This window comes from Nannobrachium achirus, assembly GCF_963921795.1.
Source record: "Nannobrachium achirus genome assembly, chromosome: 12".
In the NCBI taxonomy this organism is placed as follows: domain Eukaryota; kingdom Metazoa; phylum Chordata; class Actinopteri; order Myctophiformes; family Myctophidae; genus Nannobrachium; species Nannobrachium achirus.
In genome coordinates, this window is record NC_137832.1 from 4366854 (window position 1) to 4383937 (window position 17084).

A 17084-nucleotide genomic window follows, 5' to 3' on the forward strand; every position below is an offset into this window, starting at 1 on the left:
TTTACTTTTTTTTTTTACTATATCAACTGCATAGTACTGTGTTCTATCCGTCTGTCATTCAATGTTATATGAGATACTTCAATGGTTTCCTGTGTAAATAAGCCAAGTGCTTTTCTAGGATCTCCTTTTAGTTGACCTTGTACCAGTGAACTGTACCGTCATGAAACTGTACCTTCTATGCAAACTTCTAATAAAGTCTTCAATCAATCAATCAATCAAGCCCTGCCTAGGGTGCTTTGCCTTATCCTTTTAGCCTAACCTTTGTACTTTAGTGTCTGCACCGTTAATGATGGTGTCTAATGAGGTCCTGTTGTTTTTCACCCGTAGAAAAAGATGGACGGCAGAGAGTACACGGACCCTCAGAGCTTCGCCACAGACGTGCGGTTAATGTTCTCCAACTGCTACAAGTACAACCCACCTGACCACGAGGTGGTCGCCATGGCCCGGAAACTACAGGTAAACACACCTTAATACTTCTAAAAATACAGGTAACCACACCTAAAAAAAACACTACAGCTCATATGACTTTTAACATGTCTGTCTGTCTGTCTGTCTGTCTGTCTGTCTGTCTGTCTGTCTTGTCTGTGTGTCCGCAGGACGTGTTTGAGATGCGGTTCGCTAAGATACCAGACGAGGGTTCAGAGGCCTCGGTCCCGTCGACAACGCCATTGGTCAGTAAAAGCACCGCCTCCTCTGACAGTAGCAACAATTCCTCCTCCGACGAATCGTCTGACTCTGAGGAGGAACGGGCCACCCGGTTGGCCGAGCTGCAGGAACAGGTTGGTTGCTATCGACCAATCGACCTTCGAGTTTCTAAGCCCCCTCCCCTCCCCCCCTCCCAGCCAATCGAATTACGGGGTGATGTTACCGATGTCACGTAGGTCGTGTAGTAGCGGGAGTTGTTTAACTATGACAATATCTTTATTATTAGGTCTGTCGCAATTATTACGTAATCTTCTACTTCAGGTGTCTTCAACAGGGGGTCCGGGACCCCTAGGGGGTCCTCAGAGTTACTACAGGGGGGCCACCAAATCCGTGTAGAGGTAAAAAAAAAAAGAGCAGAACAAGTACAGAGTCAAAGTAAAATATAGACGATTTAAGTGGTTAAATGTCTGATAAAACACATTAATACGAATCCGACATAAACTGATGACAGTGTGGTCAAACAGGTCTATGAATCTATCTATGAAATCGATGGAAATCGCCAGCACATTTTTCTCTGGGTTCCTTGCTTCATATCTCTCTCAGCTAAGGGGTCCTTGGCCTGAAAACGTTGAAGACCCCTGTTCTACTTGCAAATATTTAAAATAATCACACTTATCGTTTCCGTGTTGAAAGGTACATACATAAAAAAAAAGCAGATCTACTAGCTTACAACTCTGTTATGATATTGTTCTGGTATTGTCCTTCTATTACGTGAGGGCCCTGTGCTTTTTTCAATTACGCTTTTCATCTATTTTTGGAGCGGTGGAACGGCCCCCCTAATGGATAGCTTTGTGTGTCTCGTGCCCCCTGTCCTGTTCAGCATAAATAGCTGCAATACCGCATATCATAAAACACAGTATCATTCTATTAGAAACACAGCCCTTATTTATTACTACTAGTATTGTTATAAAACACATTAGGGACGTATCGTTCCATTATTTATTACTCCTAGTATTTGTTGTGTTTTATTCTATTATAAAACACAGTATTGTTCCATTAGGAACACGTTTTATTCTATTATAAAACACATTAGGGACGTATCGTTCCATTATGTTTTACACATATTTTATTCTATTATAAAACATATCGTATCGTTCCACTAGTATTTGTTGTGTTTTATTCTATTATAAAACACAGTATCGTTCCGTTATCTATTATAGAGCATCGCAGTGAGGTGTCGGAAGCAAGCTGGCCATTCATATTTACCATAGGGTTTTTGGAGCGGTGTGTGAAACACAGCAGCTCCGCTATAGGCAGTAATGTGTGTCTGTCCTCACTAGTCTGTCCTCACTAGTACAAGTCTGTCCAGTCAAGTTTGAAGAGGATCTGCGCATGCGCGATTTTACCACACACACACACACACACACGTGCGCACAGCAGTTACACAACATTTCGGTACCTATCGAATTGAGTTCCCCTCCGCCCGGATGCATGGAGGCTGATGGGATTTATGTCTCTTTGAAGTGAGCCGGTTCTCTGGGATCCGTTCCTTTCAAAGAGCCGTTCGGAACGGCTCCCTATAGTGCGAACCGGATCCCATCGTTCATTTCAAAGAGCCGCTCAAAGGACTCAATTCGTTCGCGAACGTCCCATCTCTAACATAGACTACTGTTCATCGCAGCAGAAGTGGAGTGGAGGAGCAGTCACAGTTACGTGAAACACAAGTGGATTGATTGAATCTAAAACATAGACCTGGAACTGCTTAAATTCACCGCTCCACTTCGAACCAGGTTTGATTTTTCATTATCAGCCACAAAGTCGTAGCAATTCAATGTACACTTACCACTAGGCTGGTGGTTGTAAAATGGTTCCATATGCTCCTGTAGAACCCCTGAGTATGTATGCAATCACTCTAGTTTTAGTAAAAACACGTTTTAATCAAGATCGCACAGAGAAGAACTGCATTTCCCATGCTGCTAAACGTAAAAACAACGTCTGTGATTGGTCTAGCTTCTTCTTTCACATATCTTGCGGTTACCGCGGAAGTAGCTTACTGCCCCCTGTCTGCCCGGCAGATTATTGCACTTCAGGAGAAACTCCGTGAGTGAATACTTTCTTTTACAAATATGATGCACTATGTTAATGATGACGATAAGAGCGTCCACAGAGATGACAATCACTACATTTCAGGCCATATGCTGGCCTGGATAACTAAACTGAGCGTGATTTAAGAGCTATATTTCAGGAAACAAGATTGTAATTCGCAATGCATTCTGGGAGTGTAGTTTCCGCAATTTTAAAAATAATGATGTACACAGTCTTGTACCCTGCCATTTTTTTCAGCTTGCGAATTAATCTTTGCATTCAAAACAATTTGAATATTGTCATGATTCCTCTCCAGCCGAGGTGGCTTTGTCCAAGGCTTAAAAACGTTTAAATAAATACTTTATGAAATGTCTATGCAAGAAATGAATGGAGAAAACGCTTCCGACACCAGAGTGAGGACGGGGTGGGGCTTCAACTGCGATGCTCTATTCAATTATAAAACATATTATCGTATCGTTCCACTAGTATTGTGGTGTTTTATTCTATTATAAAACACAGTATCGTTCCACTAGGAACGTATCGTTCCATTATCTATTGTGTTTTATTCTATTATTGTTTGTAGTTGAAGGCGGTCCATGAGCAGCTGGCTGTCCTCTCTCAGGCTCCCGTCAGCAAACCAAAGAAGAAGAAGGAGAAGCGCGACAAGGAGAAGAAGAAGAGCGACAAGAGCGGCGACAACAAAGGAAGCAACAACAAAGGATCCAAGATGGCCGCTGGCGGAGGGGTTGCTGCGGACGACGACGGCGGCGGCGGCGGCAACAAGAAGGCCAATAAGGGATCGGCCAATCAGCAGCAGCAGCCCGGCAGCAAGCCGGCCAATCAGAAGAAAGCACCTGCCAGGAAAGCCAACAGCACGGTGACAGCCACCAGGTAAAGAAAACAATACAATACATTGAGTGTGTGGCAGAGCAGTGATTCTCAACCTGTACAGGTCACAACCCCCAAACTAATCATATTTTAACTGGGGACCCCCCACCCTGACGAGCACTAAGAGTTGAGGCATTACATTTGGTATAACATGGTTCTATTGTGAAAATAGCAGATCTACATGTTCACAACACCTTGCGTTGTGAGCATGTAGATCTGCTATTTTCACAATTTCTGCCTCTAATATTTGACAATTTGACCAATGTTTAATTTGTCATTTTAGAGGTATTAAAAAGTCCTTCAATTGTCACTTTAGAAATGTGCAGATACCCTGCATACACTTAAACTTTATGTTGGTTTGTTTACTGTTGAGAGACAAAACAATGTTGCAGTAGTTGCACATTAAAGCTATACTGTGTAAGTTGCTCAACTAGTGGTCTGTAGCAGTATAGCAAACCGCGGTCGCGTCTGCTTTTTTCGGCCGTTTTTCGCCGCGGACCGGGCCTTCAGACCACCGCGTCCGCCTCGCCGAGACGCATCCATAGAGGTCTCTCGTGTCCCTCTACGAGCAGCGGTTGGGGAGTTACATGCTAGACTTCTAGACCAGCGTAAACAAAGCTGTTGAAGCAAGCTATATCCTGAAGAGACGCAAGATGAACTGTAATTGGCCGGTAGTGTATCATGTGTGTATGATCCGCAATGTGATTGGCCAACGTATACACAACGTATACGGATGATGCAGATGACGTCATTTTTCCGCGAAATCCGGACCCCGGCAAGGATCATAGAAAACATATAAAGAGAAGGCTTTAGAAGCTGAAAATAACGGAGTGGGTGTTCTAAAACTTTAGCGATTTAACAGTTAGGACTATTTTAAGATTTGTTTTATAAAAAAAGTTACATGGTATAACTTTAAGTTAACACTTAAGTTGCAATCAATTAGATCTATTTGAAGGTCCAAGATGCCATGGTCTCCATAGACTTCCATGTAATTCATAGTGCACGGATTGCACAGCCATTATGTTTTCTTCAGATGTAAACAAACATGGCTGCCATGTTTGAAAGGATGGGTTGGTATGGGGGCTAAACATACAATTTCGCGATTGCGATCATGCCTATTACATTTATGGAGGTCAAAAACGGCCCAAACTCGGGAAACTTGGGGTTGGCACAGGTATGGTACCTATACAAACTCGGGAAACTCGGGGTTGGCAACAGATGTGTTAATCATCTGGCGACCTCCCAAAATAATTTGTGGCCCCCGACCCACAGGTTGAGAACCACTGTGGTAGAGGGTTGCACGGGTCTGCCAGGACCCAATTACTCGAGAGCCGAACCGAGACGGTTATAAATATTGACTTATCCCTCGGGGCAGGGTCGGGTAGGGTCAAACTGCTGCGGGTCTCGTTCGGGGCAGTCCGAAATGCATTTACCGCAAGGATCCGAGAGGACCTGAGTTTAAAAAAATATACTGTGTATTTACCCTTCAACTTTAAAATATATATTGTTTTTAATGCTTTGTAATTACGCTCCCAAATCCATATTATCGTCTGTTCTCGCACATTGAATGAGTTCCATGGTGTTTTTCTTAGCAAGGTGAAACACAAACAAAAGCCACTGTCAAGATGCAGGTTGGAATATCATTTATGGAGCATGTTTCTGGACATTATCTGTGGGAACAGGCGACAAATTTGGCGAAAATCCTGTATCTGCCACACAGAGCAGAACGCACGCGATGTAGCTGAGTCTCGTCTCAGTCTGTGATTACTCTGGTGGGGGGCAGCCAAGGAGGTGGAAACTTGTGGAGTCGTGGACAGTGACTAGGGTTGCCAGCTTTCAGAAATTGAAATAAGGGACACCTCTTTTTAATTCCACACCACTCTAAGTTATATTAATGACATAGTTCAATATTGAAAATGGGTGGTCTTCCCCTTTAAAGACCTTTTTAGTATCTCTGGTCAAACATTGGCAGAATTGTCAAATATTAGAGGCAGTGAATGTGAAAATAGCAGATCTACACGAGGTATTGTGAGCATGTAGATCTGCTATTTTCACAATGGAACAGATGGAGTCAGACTAATGTAATGCCAACTCCTACAATTCCAAGTGCTCGTAAGGGTTGGGGGGGTCCCCAGTTGAAATATGATCATTTTGGGGCTGGCAGCCTGAAAAGGTTGAGTAGCACTGGTCTAGATATCATCACTTTATTAAGAAATAGTCTAGTAAATCTAGGGAAAAGATACTCAGGTTGGACAAAATTGTATTATTTAGTTTTTCAACTGATTATGTTAGGAAATTAGGTCTACTAGCCAGGATAAAGAATCTACCATGATCTGCTCACTGCAAATACCCACAGTGGCCAAATCAAGTTGGGCTCCCATCGACTTTCTATACAGGAGGAAAATACCCAGAAAAAAATCTGCTTTAAGTAGGATGTGAGGGGTCTAACTAGGGGTTTGTCATGATGCTAAATCCATTGCAAGCATTTGTTTTGCACAAAAAAAACATTCCTTTGGCTAAAAATGGCCCCAGAAAATGATGGTTTAGTGATGAAAAGTGATGAGTCATCAAAAAGATCATCTTTTGTTGGCGTTTTCTGGGGCCAATGAATGTTTTTTTTGTATAAATAAAACAATTTTGTCCAACCTCTGCCTTAATTTTATCGGACTAAAATATCATATAGTTTTGTTGTGGATCAGTTTTTGATTTTCTTTCCTGAAAACCTTTAAAAATGATCAGTCGATGAGTTAATAAGGTGACAATATGTTATAACACTTATGCTTCCCCCCCCCCACACACACACAGACAACCCAAAAAGGGCGGCTCCAAGGCGGGGGGTGGCGGCGGGCCGGCCAACGGCGAGGAGGGCGAGGAGCCGTCGCTGCCCATGTCGTACGACGAGAAGCGCCAGCTGTCGCTGGACATCAACCGGCTGCCCGGGGAGAAGCTGGGGCGCGTGGTGCACATCATCCAGTCCCGAGAACCCTCCCTGAGGGACTCCAACCCCGACGAGATCGAGATCGACTTCGAGACGCTCAAACCCTCCACGCTGCGGGAACTGGAGCGCTACGTCAAGTCCTGTCTGCAGAAGAAGCAGCGGAAGCTACTGCGTGAGTTGTCTTTGTTGTTAGAATCCAATTATTATTATTTTAACCTAATCTGACTGCGCCAGATGGTGGCAGCAGTGTGTATGCCTGCATACCGCTCTGCTTTTACCATCTGGGATTGCTCGGGGAGAGTTGATAACACTCGTAAAGTCCCGGGCCGGACGAATCGGCGGCAGCTACGGGCGGGCTCTGAGCGGCTCTGAGCCAATAGAGTCTGACTGCAGACCACGTGGAAACCCAGGAGGCGGATTCTGGGTGTAACGTCATGCAGACAGGCCAATATGAGTGGTTGGAGTTGGCACTCCCAGATCTGTGATAGAGACGGCCCCATCCAATCACCAGCTAAAGAATTTTAAAAAATGGCCCGCCCCTTACATCGGTTCTGCCCGAGCGATCCCAGATGGTAAAAGCAGAGCGGTATGCAGGCATACGCACTGCTGCCACCATTTGGCGCAGTCCATTTTAAATCTTGAAAGTGTGTGCAAATCTTTGCACGCACACTCCCAGTAGGCCGAGGAAAAACCTTTGCCCCGCATTTTTTACATCGGTTATAACGCCACTCCTACAGATTTTGTCCAAACCTCACTCAAGTCACTATAAATCAGTGGTTCTCAACCTGTGGGTCGGGACCATCAGGGGGTCCCCAAATTATTTTGGGGGGTCCCCAGATGATGAACATAATGTGCAACAAACCAACATAAAGTGTAAGTGTATCCACCTCTTTCCGCGGGAGTTTACTGGAGATTATTTGGACCACACGGTTTAACAGCAGACATACAAGCTCACGTCGCGTCGCAGATGCAGCCCGTTGTGAGCTTGTAAATCACACTCGGCTGCGGCGCCGGAAGCTCGGTACAGCGTCTGCGCCAGGCCTGGAATTTCGTCATTTTAGGGGCAAGGCCACTTGGCCTTTAGTGTTGTCAAATTTTTGAGGGCACAAAGGCCAAGTGCCAGGGCAGGAAGGCCATCAATTAAAACAATGATTTTAAGTCCACGCCAGTCATAATTAATTTAGCTTAAACATTAAGGAAGATTACATTTTTAATTAGGCTAATGTAATACCTTTCAATTAAATAAATATCAAAAAGCTGTTTATTTATGTTTTTCCATGTGCAGCGGTGTAAAGTAACTAAGTACATTTAATTAAGTATTGTACTTAATTTGTTATTGTAATTTTGAATAACCTTTAGTTACTAGTTACTTTGTATATATAAATTATAATATTATTATATACATGAACCACTATAGACCTATTTAGGCTGTTTTTCAAAAGCTGTAGGATCAAAACTAATTTATTGTATTACATAAATTTAACTTAAACATGTTGACAACAGTCCTTATTAATCATAAAAACTAATTAAGTATCACACATTGCTTTTTCTTAGTTTCCTAGGCCAATTACCAAAAAGCAGACCATTTATCTGACTTCACCCTATACTTTGCGCTTCCAAAAAGTGACCCAATTTATCTGACTTCACCCTATTGTTTTACACGTAACAGCGTAGCCTACTTTGCCCTTCATTGCAGAGCTGCTGCTGTACAGTCTCAGTCTTCATTTGGATCAACGGATTTACAATCTTTTCTTTCTTGCACAAACATGTGATTTAAAGGGGAGCTTTAGCAACACAGAGCACATTGGATATACAGCTCGTTTTGTGTTGACGGCACGGCACTCACAGCAGGCAGCGGCTTGAAAAAAAAAGAAAGAGAGAGAGAGAAAAACTTTCACTCTCTTGCTTGGACACAACGGGAGACAAATATGTGTCCGTCCATGCAGTGAGCAACTGGAAAGCTGGCGTCTCATATTATCAAAACTAACTAGCACAGCACACAGGTGCAGCCAATGACAGTGTGACGTTAATGCACATTGTCGTGAAATACAGACTAGCAGCAGAGCTCCGTTTGAAGGCATTCGTTCGCACATCCGTATTTATTCAACAGGCTGCGTTAGATTTAACTCCCGTTTAGCCCGGTGATGCTTTTGTGTTGTATAAACACTGTGTCGCGGGACTCCGGCGGCTGCTACGAGCATAAATCGAATCTACTACTGGTCATATAAGCAGCTCAACCAATCAGGCACTGCTGTCACCGTAATGACTGGAAAATCGCGCAGATGGAAAACGGTGAAATGAAGTTAACGGACTGCTGTGGGCGCCGGGGCACCACGGCCACTGTGGCCGTTTGGGCCGTGAATTTCCTGCCCTGGTCTGCGCAATGCACTATGGGGCGTTGGAAAGCCGTGGATAGAGGGTATCTGCACATTTCTAAAGTGACTATTCAAGGACTTTTAATAAAATGACAAATTAAACATTGGCCAATTTGTCAAGAAATCAGAGTCAGAAATTGTGAAAATAGCAGATCTACATGCTCACAACGCGAGGCGTTGTGGAGGGGTCCCCAGTTAAAGGGCCAGTTCACCTCTGGGACAACCAGATCTTATTTTATTGTTGTTTGGGACACGATCAACACAATCCTGAGTTATTTTTTGTGTTCAATCTTTGTTTTGAGATATTTTTGGATTTCAGCATAAACTAGAAGCAGTGTTCTTCCGAGCACAGCAGGCCAGGCGTCCTGGTGGTGCTATAATAGGCCAATGTAAAAAGGGTGGCATGTGTTCTTCGCCGACCTTTCATGGCAGTCGGATGCTGCATGCATAATTTGAGGCATTGTGTGTTTTGCTAAAGTCTACCTGCTGGTGGCGCTATAACAGGCCAATGTGAAAAGGGTAGCATTTGTTACTTGACGTAGTGGGAATATGTGTGGCAAATTTCACAGTAATCGCAAGCTGCGTTGATGATTTGAGGCATTTTGTTCAAAAACGGAGCAATCCTGCCAACTTTGGAAGCCAATCACATGACTATAGAGATACTGTGTACTAGGGGTGTAACGATATAGTAACTGTATCGAAATATCATTTTTAACTTAACAAATCGAAGTATATCGAAATGAAAACAGCTAAAATCGAATCGTATCATTTTATTTTGTATCGAATCGGCAGTGCAAAGAATCGATTGTATCGATACCACCTACTTGTGCATTGTATTTAGCATTTTTAAGAAGAAAACGTTTAAAGGAGGGGTTTAATTACTTTTCCTTTCCATATAGCTACACTGGTCTATCGATAAATGTGTTTAATCTCTGGGTTCATGTCAAGGTGCAGGTTTGTCAATATATAATGTCCATGTATTTGGCAGATAATCACTGTGTTTACTTATTTATATCCATAATAATACACGTTTCCCTTAAAAACCTGCACTATCCACACCTTTCACACAGATTTAATGTCTTTGCTAAATAGTTACTATATCGATTTTAAATCATTGAATCGAATCGTATCGTATCACCATGAATGAACCAATATCGTCCATGTATCGTATCGTCAACCATGTATCGTGATATGTATCGAATCGCTATTAAAATGTATCGTTACACCCCTACTGTGTACTGATTCGCATGATTGTTGGAGAAAATCTGATGGAGTAATAGCAAAGAATGTGTTTTACATAAGTTGTCCTCCTGGTGGCGCTATAAAAGGCAAAAGTGAAAAATGCAGGGCAAAGGTTTATCCTTAGCCTCTTGGGAGTGTGCATACAAAGTTTTCCACTTATCGGTGGAGTTAAAGGTAAAAACACAAACAGGATTGTGTTGATCGTGTCCCAAACAACAATAAAATAAGATCTGGTTGCCCCAGAGGTGAACTAATAGAAGAAGTTAATATGATTATTGTGTGGGTCGCAGGCTGAAAAGGTTGAGAACCACTGCTCTACATGATCTGTTTAGTCATGTGATCAAGACATATCTGTCTCATTTTCTGCGCCACACATCATGAACGCAGCGCCCGATGGCTGGGACATTTCACACATTCCCGCCAAGCCATGGAAGAACGTCCATCCCAGGTTTTTCAAACGTCCTCATGGTGGCGCTACTACAGAACACTTCACATTCCGGCCTATAACTCTGGAACCCTGTGCGATCAGCGTATATATGTTATATATATATATGCAAATTCTAGGCCCCGTTTGTGCCAGATTGCATTTCCTGCCGTAGTGCGTTTATTTCAAAAACACACTCTCTAATGCACATATGCGGCGCGGTCTGTTGTCACGGTTACGGTCCGGCCAGCCCATGGGATCTGTTAGCTCACTACTTTCTACTTTTCTGTTTCACCTCAATTGGCCGCCCAGTCGCGTTAATATTCCCCTCAAATACCTGTCATCTACAATGCGAATCAAACATTAATCTCTCTCTCTCTTTCTCTCTCTCTCTCTCTCTCTCTCTCTCTCACAGAGAAAGCAGCGGGAGGCGGGTCGGGGGGCGGAGCTAGTCGTTTGAGTGGCAGCTCGTCTTCCTCCTCTGACTCCTCCTCCACTGGAAGCTCCTCCTCCTCCGACTCAGACTGAACACACACACACACACACACACACCAACCCGGGAACACAGTTAACACACACTCTTCATATAAATTATATCCTGTCTTTTAAATCCAATGAATACTCATAGATCGCACACACACGCACACACACACACACACACACACACACACACACACACACACACACACACACACACACACACACACGTATGACAGACAAACACTGAATGTTACTTTGCCACACACACATACACACAGACATTGTAAATATTGGGAGCTGTTTATTTTAGCTACTAGTTGGTGGTTGTGGAGGACTATACAGACAGACAGGAAAGCAACGACAATTACAACCACAGAAGAAGACTGGATCCCGACGTATATACGAAACAAAAACAAACGAAACGAGGATGTGGCGACAAGACAAACTGTCAGACAGACAGACAGGCTACCTGTCCATAGGGATGGGACGATAAACGATACCGTTTATCGTGATAAAATAAAATCGTATCGTGGAGATTTAATTCATCGTGGAAATCGCCCTCCCGTCATGCTCTGGGATCAATTCAACCTTGCATATCTCTCAAACCAAAATCTCTTTGCCAAAAGAAAAAAGAAATAGCAGATCTACAAGCTCACAACGCGTGGCGTTGATTATCCAGCAGGGGAGAACAATGAACACGTGATTCCACATGTCAGTGGAACGTCAGCTAAAAAGAAACCTTAGAGTATACGCCTCACTGAAAAGAATGCATCTTTTCTCTGGATATTCTAGTTTTATTAGATTAGCCTATACAATATGTACGGAAAATGCCACAACCATTTGTCGTTGCGATGCGTTGTGAGCTTGTAGATCTGCTGTTTTTTTTTGGGGTGGGGGGGCAAAAGTTCCACCCCCAGGATAACAACTGATGTCGGTGGGATATTTTGATTATCGCGATAACATCGTAAACGACGAGTATCTTTCGGTAACGATAACGGCGATATGAAATGTCCGTGTCGTTCCCATCCCTGGGACGGACGTCTGTCTGTCTGTCCTTTTAGGAAAACCCTTCTTAGGAACCCTCGGTTGCCATAGAAACCGTGTTTCTTCTGGGGACGGCCCACAGCTTGACCTTTTGACCTCTGTCAACATTCCACAAAACGTCTGCAATGCATCATGGGAGAAAAAAAACTAAAAAAACCAAACAAAAACACGAGTAAACAAAAACCACCATGCTGTCGGCCGAACCGAACAGCCTCTCCCCCTCAACACTACGGTTTCTTCTTCTTTTTTCTTTAGTTTATTATTTTTATTTTTATTTCCAGGTTGTGTGTTGTTGATACTCGTTTTTCTTGTCTGATAAAATAAATCTTTGTTCCACAGCCTTGCCCCGCCCCCCCCCCCCCATGAAAAAAAACAACACTCGCTCATATACTGTAAGTTGCAGCGCTCTGTCCACCAATAACTATCAAATACACATATCTATGAATACGTCCCAAATGATCAACTATCTGCACCGTAGTGCACTGGTTCTCAACCTGTTGTTTAGCTTAATGTTAACATTCTTTTCTCACTCAACAGTAAACAGATCCACATACAGTATAGGTGTATAGAGGGTATCTGCACTTTTCTAAAGTGACAATTTAAGATCTTTTTGGTACCTCCGGTCAAACATTGGTCAAACTGTCAAATGTTACTGTCAGAAATTGTGAAAATACCAGATCTACATGCTCACAACGCCGTTGTGGCATGTAGATCAATTTGGCCAATGTTTAATTTGTCATTTTGAAAGGTATTAAAACGTCCTTAGATTGTTGTTTACTCTTGAGTGAGGAAAACAATGTTGCCCAGATCACAAAGTTAATCATCTGGGGACCCCCCAAAATAATTTGGGGGACCCTCCTTGGGGGTCCCGACCAACAGGTTGAGAACCGCTGCTTTGGAGGACAGAGCAAAGGAATCAAAGTGTTTATTTTGGAGAACCGGATTTCTTTTTTATTTTTTTTATTTCAAGACAGACAGACAGATCTTCCTGTGTGAGGCGAGCTATTCACCACGTTCAAAAAAAAGGAAAAAATGTTTTAGTTGATTGTTCAATCAATGCTGATAATAATAATAATAATAGTTAATTTTTGTATTTTAATAAGAAAGGAAAAAAAATATTTTATGTATCTGCATGCACTCCGACCGTTGTTCTTTCTCTTGCGTATGTTTTTATGTTTGAGCACTGTACAGTAGCGCTATGGATATAGAGTTAGACAGACAGACAGACACAGAGACAGACCGGACGGACGGACGGATGGACGGATGGATGGATGGGGACAAACAGACGAGACGATTAAAAAAACAAAAACTGAAAGAAAAAAAACAAGTGAATTATTTGATGTAATTTTACTTCTGGGATTCTGTATTTTCTGAGTTCCTTTGTTTTCATAAATAAAAACGTAAATACATGAAAAAAAAGAAAAGAAATGCATATCTGGAGCGTCTGTGATAAGCGAATGAGTGCACACGCGCGCGCGCGCGCGCGCGCACACACACACACACACACACACACACGCACACATCAATATGTCCTTGACTTAAAGGGCTTTTGTGAACACCCTGGACAGATTTTAATTTGCTTGATTCAGTATTTAGATATTTGATATGCATTGTATCAGACACTCCCCATCCCGGCCCATTCCCATACACACCCATTGTAACTTCAAACTCTATTTTAACCATAGATTAATATGGAGATAGATTCATCAAAAACACTCGTCTTTTGTTCTGGTGACTCATACTGCCCTCCTAATAATGTGTTGCCAGAAAAAGATGAATTTATCATAGTTAAAATGGAGTTTGATGAAATGAATATCAAATATTGAATCAAGCAAATTCAAATCTGTCAACTCAACCGAGAAAGATCTTCAAGTGAGGAAGGCACTTGCATGGAGGGCCTTGAATGGCATGAACAGTGTATGGAACTCCAACCTCCCCCGCCAAATCAAACTCAGCTTCTTCTTTGCAACGGTGGAGTCTGTTCTCCTCTATGGCAGTGAATGCTGGACCCCGAAGCCAACCCTGCAGAAGTCTCTAGATGGGTGCAACACTTGAATGTTGCGTGCAGTACTTAACATCAGCAAGAGGGCACATGTTACCAACAAGAGCCTGTATGAGGGAATACCAAGGGTGAGTGAGAAAATTGCTGCCAGAAGAATGAGACTTGCAGGACACTGCCAAAGACACCAGGAGCTTCCTGCCAGCAAACTGGTGCTGTGGGAACCGGTCACGAGGACGTCCCACAATAAGATACGTGGATGTACTCAAGAAAGACGTAGGAGCACAAAGTGTTCACAAAAGCCTGATTGGAGGATAAAATGAGCAGGAGTTTTTGTGTGGAATGTCCCTTTAATGAATCTGTGGTTAGGCCTGTCACAATTATTACATAATTGTTTAATTGAAATTATTTGACAAAATTGCAATTATTTTGTCAATCATTTAATGTTGAAAAATGTTCATCTTTTCAAAAATAGTGGAAAATAGCAGATCCACAAGCTCACGTGTCGCGATGCGACGCGTTGTGAGCTTGTGGATTGGCCATTTCCACTACCAATGTTGAAGTTGTCAAATGTGTCAGTCATTTCTTTGTATATTTAGGTTATGTGTCATATCTGCCATGTACAACTTCAAAGCCTAGAAGCCAAACAGAAATTTAATTGTCAACGATAAAAAACACGATTAAATCGTTAATCGCAATTATTTGAGTGACAATTAATCGTCATGTAGAATGTCATAATCGTGACAGCCCTATGCGTGGCGACACTTGTCCGTGGAATATATGTTATTGTGTTTTTACATGACGATGTTCTAATTTGTATCATCAGACCCAATGTTGCTGAATGTCAGTCCCCAGGATTTCTTCAGAACATGTTAAACATGTGCAGGGGTTGACCTAGCTCTGGTCCGCTAGGTGGCTCGAGGTGGGTGCGTTTTATTTCATGACAAAAATAATGTATTTCACAGAGTAGGTGGGGTGCTGAGGGGTTCACCACCGTGGAGAATAGACTTTCAACAACGCAAAACTACCTTTGGTTTGGTGAGTAGTGAAGTAGTTTTGTTTATTTTGACTCAAGTTGAGCGCTCGTAGGGACTGAGAAATCGCGGTCTAGTCATTTGCCAACGGGACCAGAGCGAGGGTGGACACCAGCAAGCACATCAGGACCTGGGCCAATCAGAACATACCCAGCAAGCACGGTCAGGACCTGGACCAATTAGTGACGTCTGGATTGGGGCCAGATCACAGCCCATATGGCCTATATGGGCAACTGGTGGCCCGGGGGCCACATGCGGCCCCCACCTTCACTTAATGCGGCCCGCAGGTTGATATTGAAGTACTGATCTATTATTGATTTCAGCTGTTCCAATTCAAAACATGGAAAAATTAACCGCTTCAATTAGCCTACTTCAGTTTATATCAGTACAGTATCTAAATGACTAGTATTAAAATGTTATATGTGTTATGTACAAAGTATGTGTATTTAAGTACATACATTAACATAAGAACATATAAATGCATTTGAAATTAAAACAAAAAGTTACTTTTCAAGATTCCAATTAAAAAATGGCAGATCTACAAGCTCAAAAGATTCCAATTCAAAAATAGCAGATCTACAAGCTCAAAACGCGTCGCACTGTGACACGTTTTGAGCTTGTAGATCGGCTATTTTTGCTATGTATATGCAATGTGGCCCTCTGGAGTGAGTGTGAAAATGTAGTGGCCCTCTCCATCATCAAAGTTGCCCACTACTGCCATATGGGGATGATCTTGACATCATTGCCAGTCATGTGGACTTTTTTCTTTTTTTACAGGATTATTGTTATTGTTTGTAATGTTAGTTGAAATATGAGCATATAAGGTTATATTCTGGGACATATCTGACGAGTTATATTTATCTGGCCTAGACTGATCAGCTGATTTCAACCAACATAAATCCTGTCAAAAAAAAAAGTAAATATGGCGTCCTGGTAATGACGTCAAGATCATCCCCATATGGGCTGTGATCTGGCCCCAATAGAGACGTCACTGATTGGTCCAGGTCCTGACCGTGCTTGCTGGGTAAGGTCTCAGAGGCACGTGCCTGTCGGGCAAGTACAGGTCATGTTCTACTTGGCCAAAGGTCATGCCCACTTGCACAAAAAGTGAATCCGCCATTATAAAATGATAGGTTAGATTTATATTACCACTCAATGTAACACTTGTTTCTTTACTTTCTGGGTCTGTGTGATAAAAAATGACTCGACGCAAAAATAAAACCTGGTGAATCCCAGCCTCGAACCAGATGCCAAGATGCCAAGTATGCTCTGTTCCCCGGTGTAACGCCCCACGCCACAGACCCCGACGGAGCGGCGCGGTATTGGGCGCCGATGACCCCCGTGAGTCGCCACCGAGGCGAGCGCTAGCGAGCCGAGTTGCCGCGACGAGCGGTGGGAACGGCGCCCAATCCCACTCAGCCGCGTTACCGAGTTATGTGCCGTTATGGACAGAATAGTAAATATTCAGTCCCTCACTATCCACGCCTACCCCACTATCCACGTCAAAGATAAATGCACAAAAAAGGAGTCACATCATCCGTTCATTAGCTCAGTCAGTAGAGCACGGATGCAACAAACCCACGGTTTGGGTTCGATTCCCCTGAGGGGAATAATATTCAAGGCGAGAGATATCGGCGCATGCGTACTTCAAAGTGCACAGAGAACAGGATACCGTGGATACTCCTCCGTGGATACCCAGTGCATACTCTCTGCATTCAAACGTCTGAGAAATGGTGAAAAAGTCGGATTGAATGCGAAGAGAGCAGTCGAAGCCGGTGCTCCCAATAGACAGGTATGTCCGTGGGTATGTGGGTGGCTGGGTGGCTGGCTGGCCGTGTCCGTAGCCTGGCAATACCTTGAGTGGCCACACACAACACACTAGTTAAAGGAGGGGTGCTGTTTTGTGTTACTGTTTATAGACGGTTGCGTC

General features: G+C 43.1%; 1 protein-coding gene across 4 annotated transcripts in view; it reads left to right on the forward strand.

Annotated features, from left to right (window-relative positions):
* The window catches only part of brd3b (bromodomain containing 3b), a 37192-nt gene extending 23673 nt beyond the window's left edge, over positions 1–13519 (forward strand). For 3 of the 4 annotated variants that reach the window (XM_080738230.1, XM_080738232.1, XM_080738233.1), the window contains 5 exons: positions 328–456; positions 597–779; positions 3314–3621; positions 6424–6728; positions 11013–13519. In XM_080738230.1, coding sequence (XP_080594356.1) covers positions 328–456; positions 597–779; positions 3314–3621; positions 6424–6728; positions 11013–11125 — 1038 coding nt within the window. In that variant the 3' untranslated portion in view covers positions 11126–13519. The remainder of the gene's footprint in view (positions 1–327; positions 457–596; positions 780–3313; positions 3622–6423; positions 6729–11012) is intronic. The other variant, XM_080738231.1, reaches the window with a different exon arrangement.
* The last annotated feature ends 3565 nt before the right edge of the window (positions 13520–17084 follow it).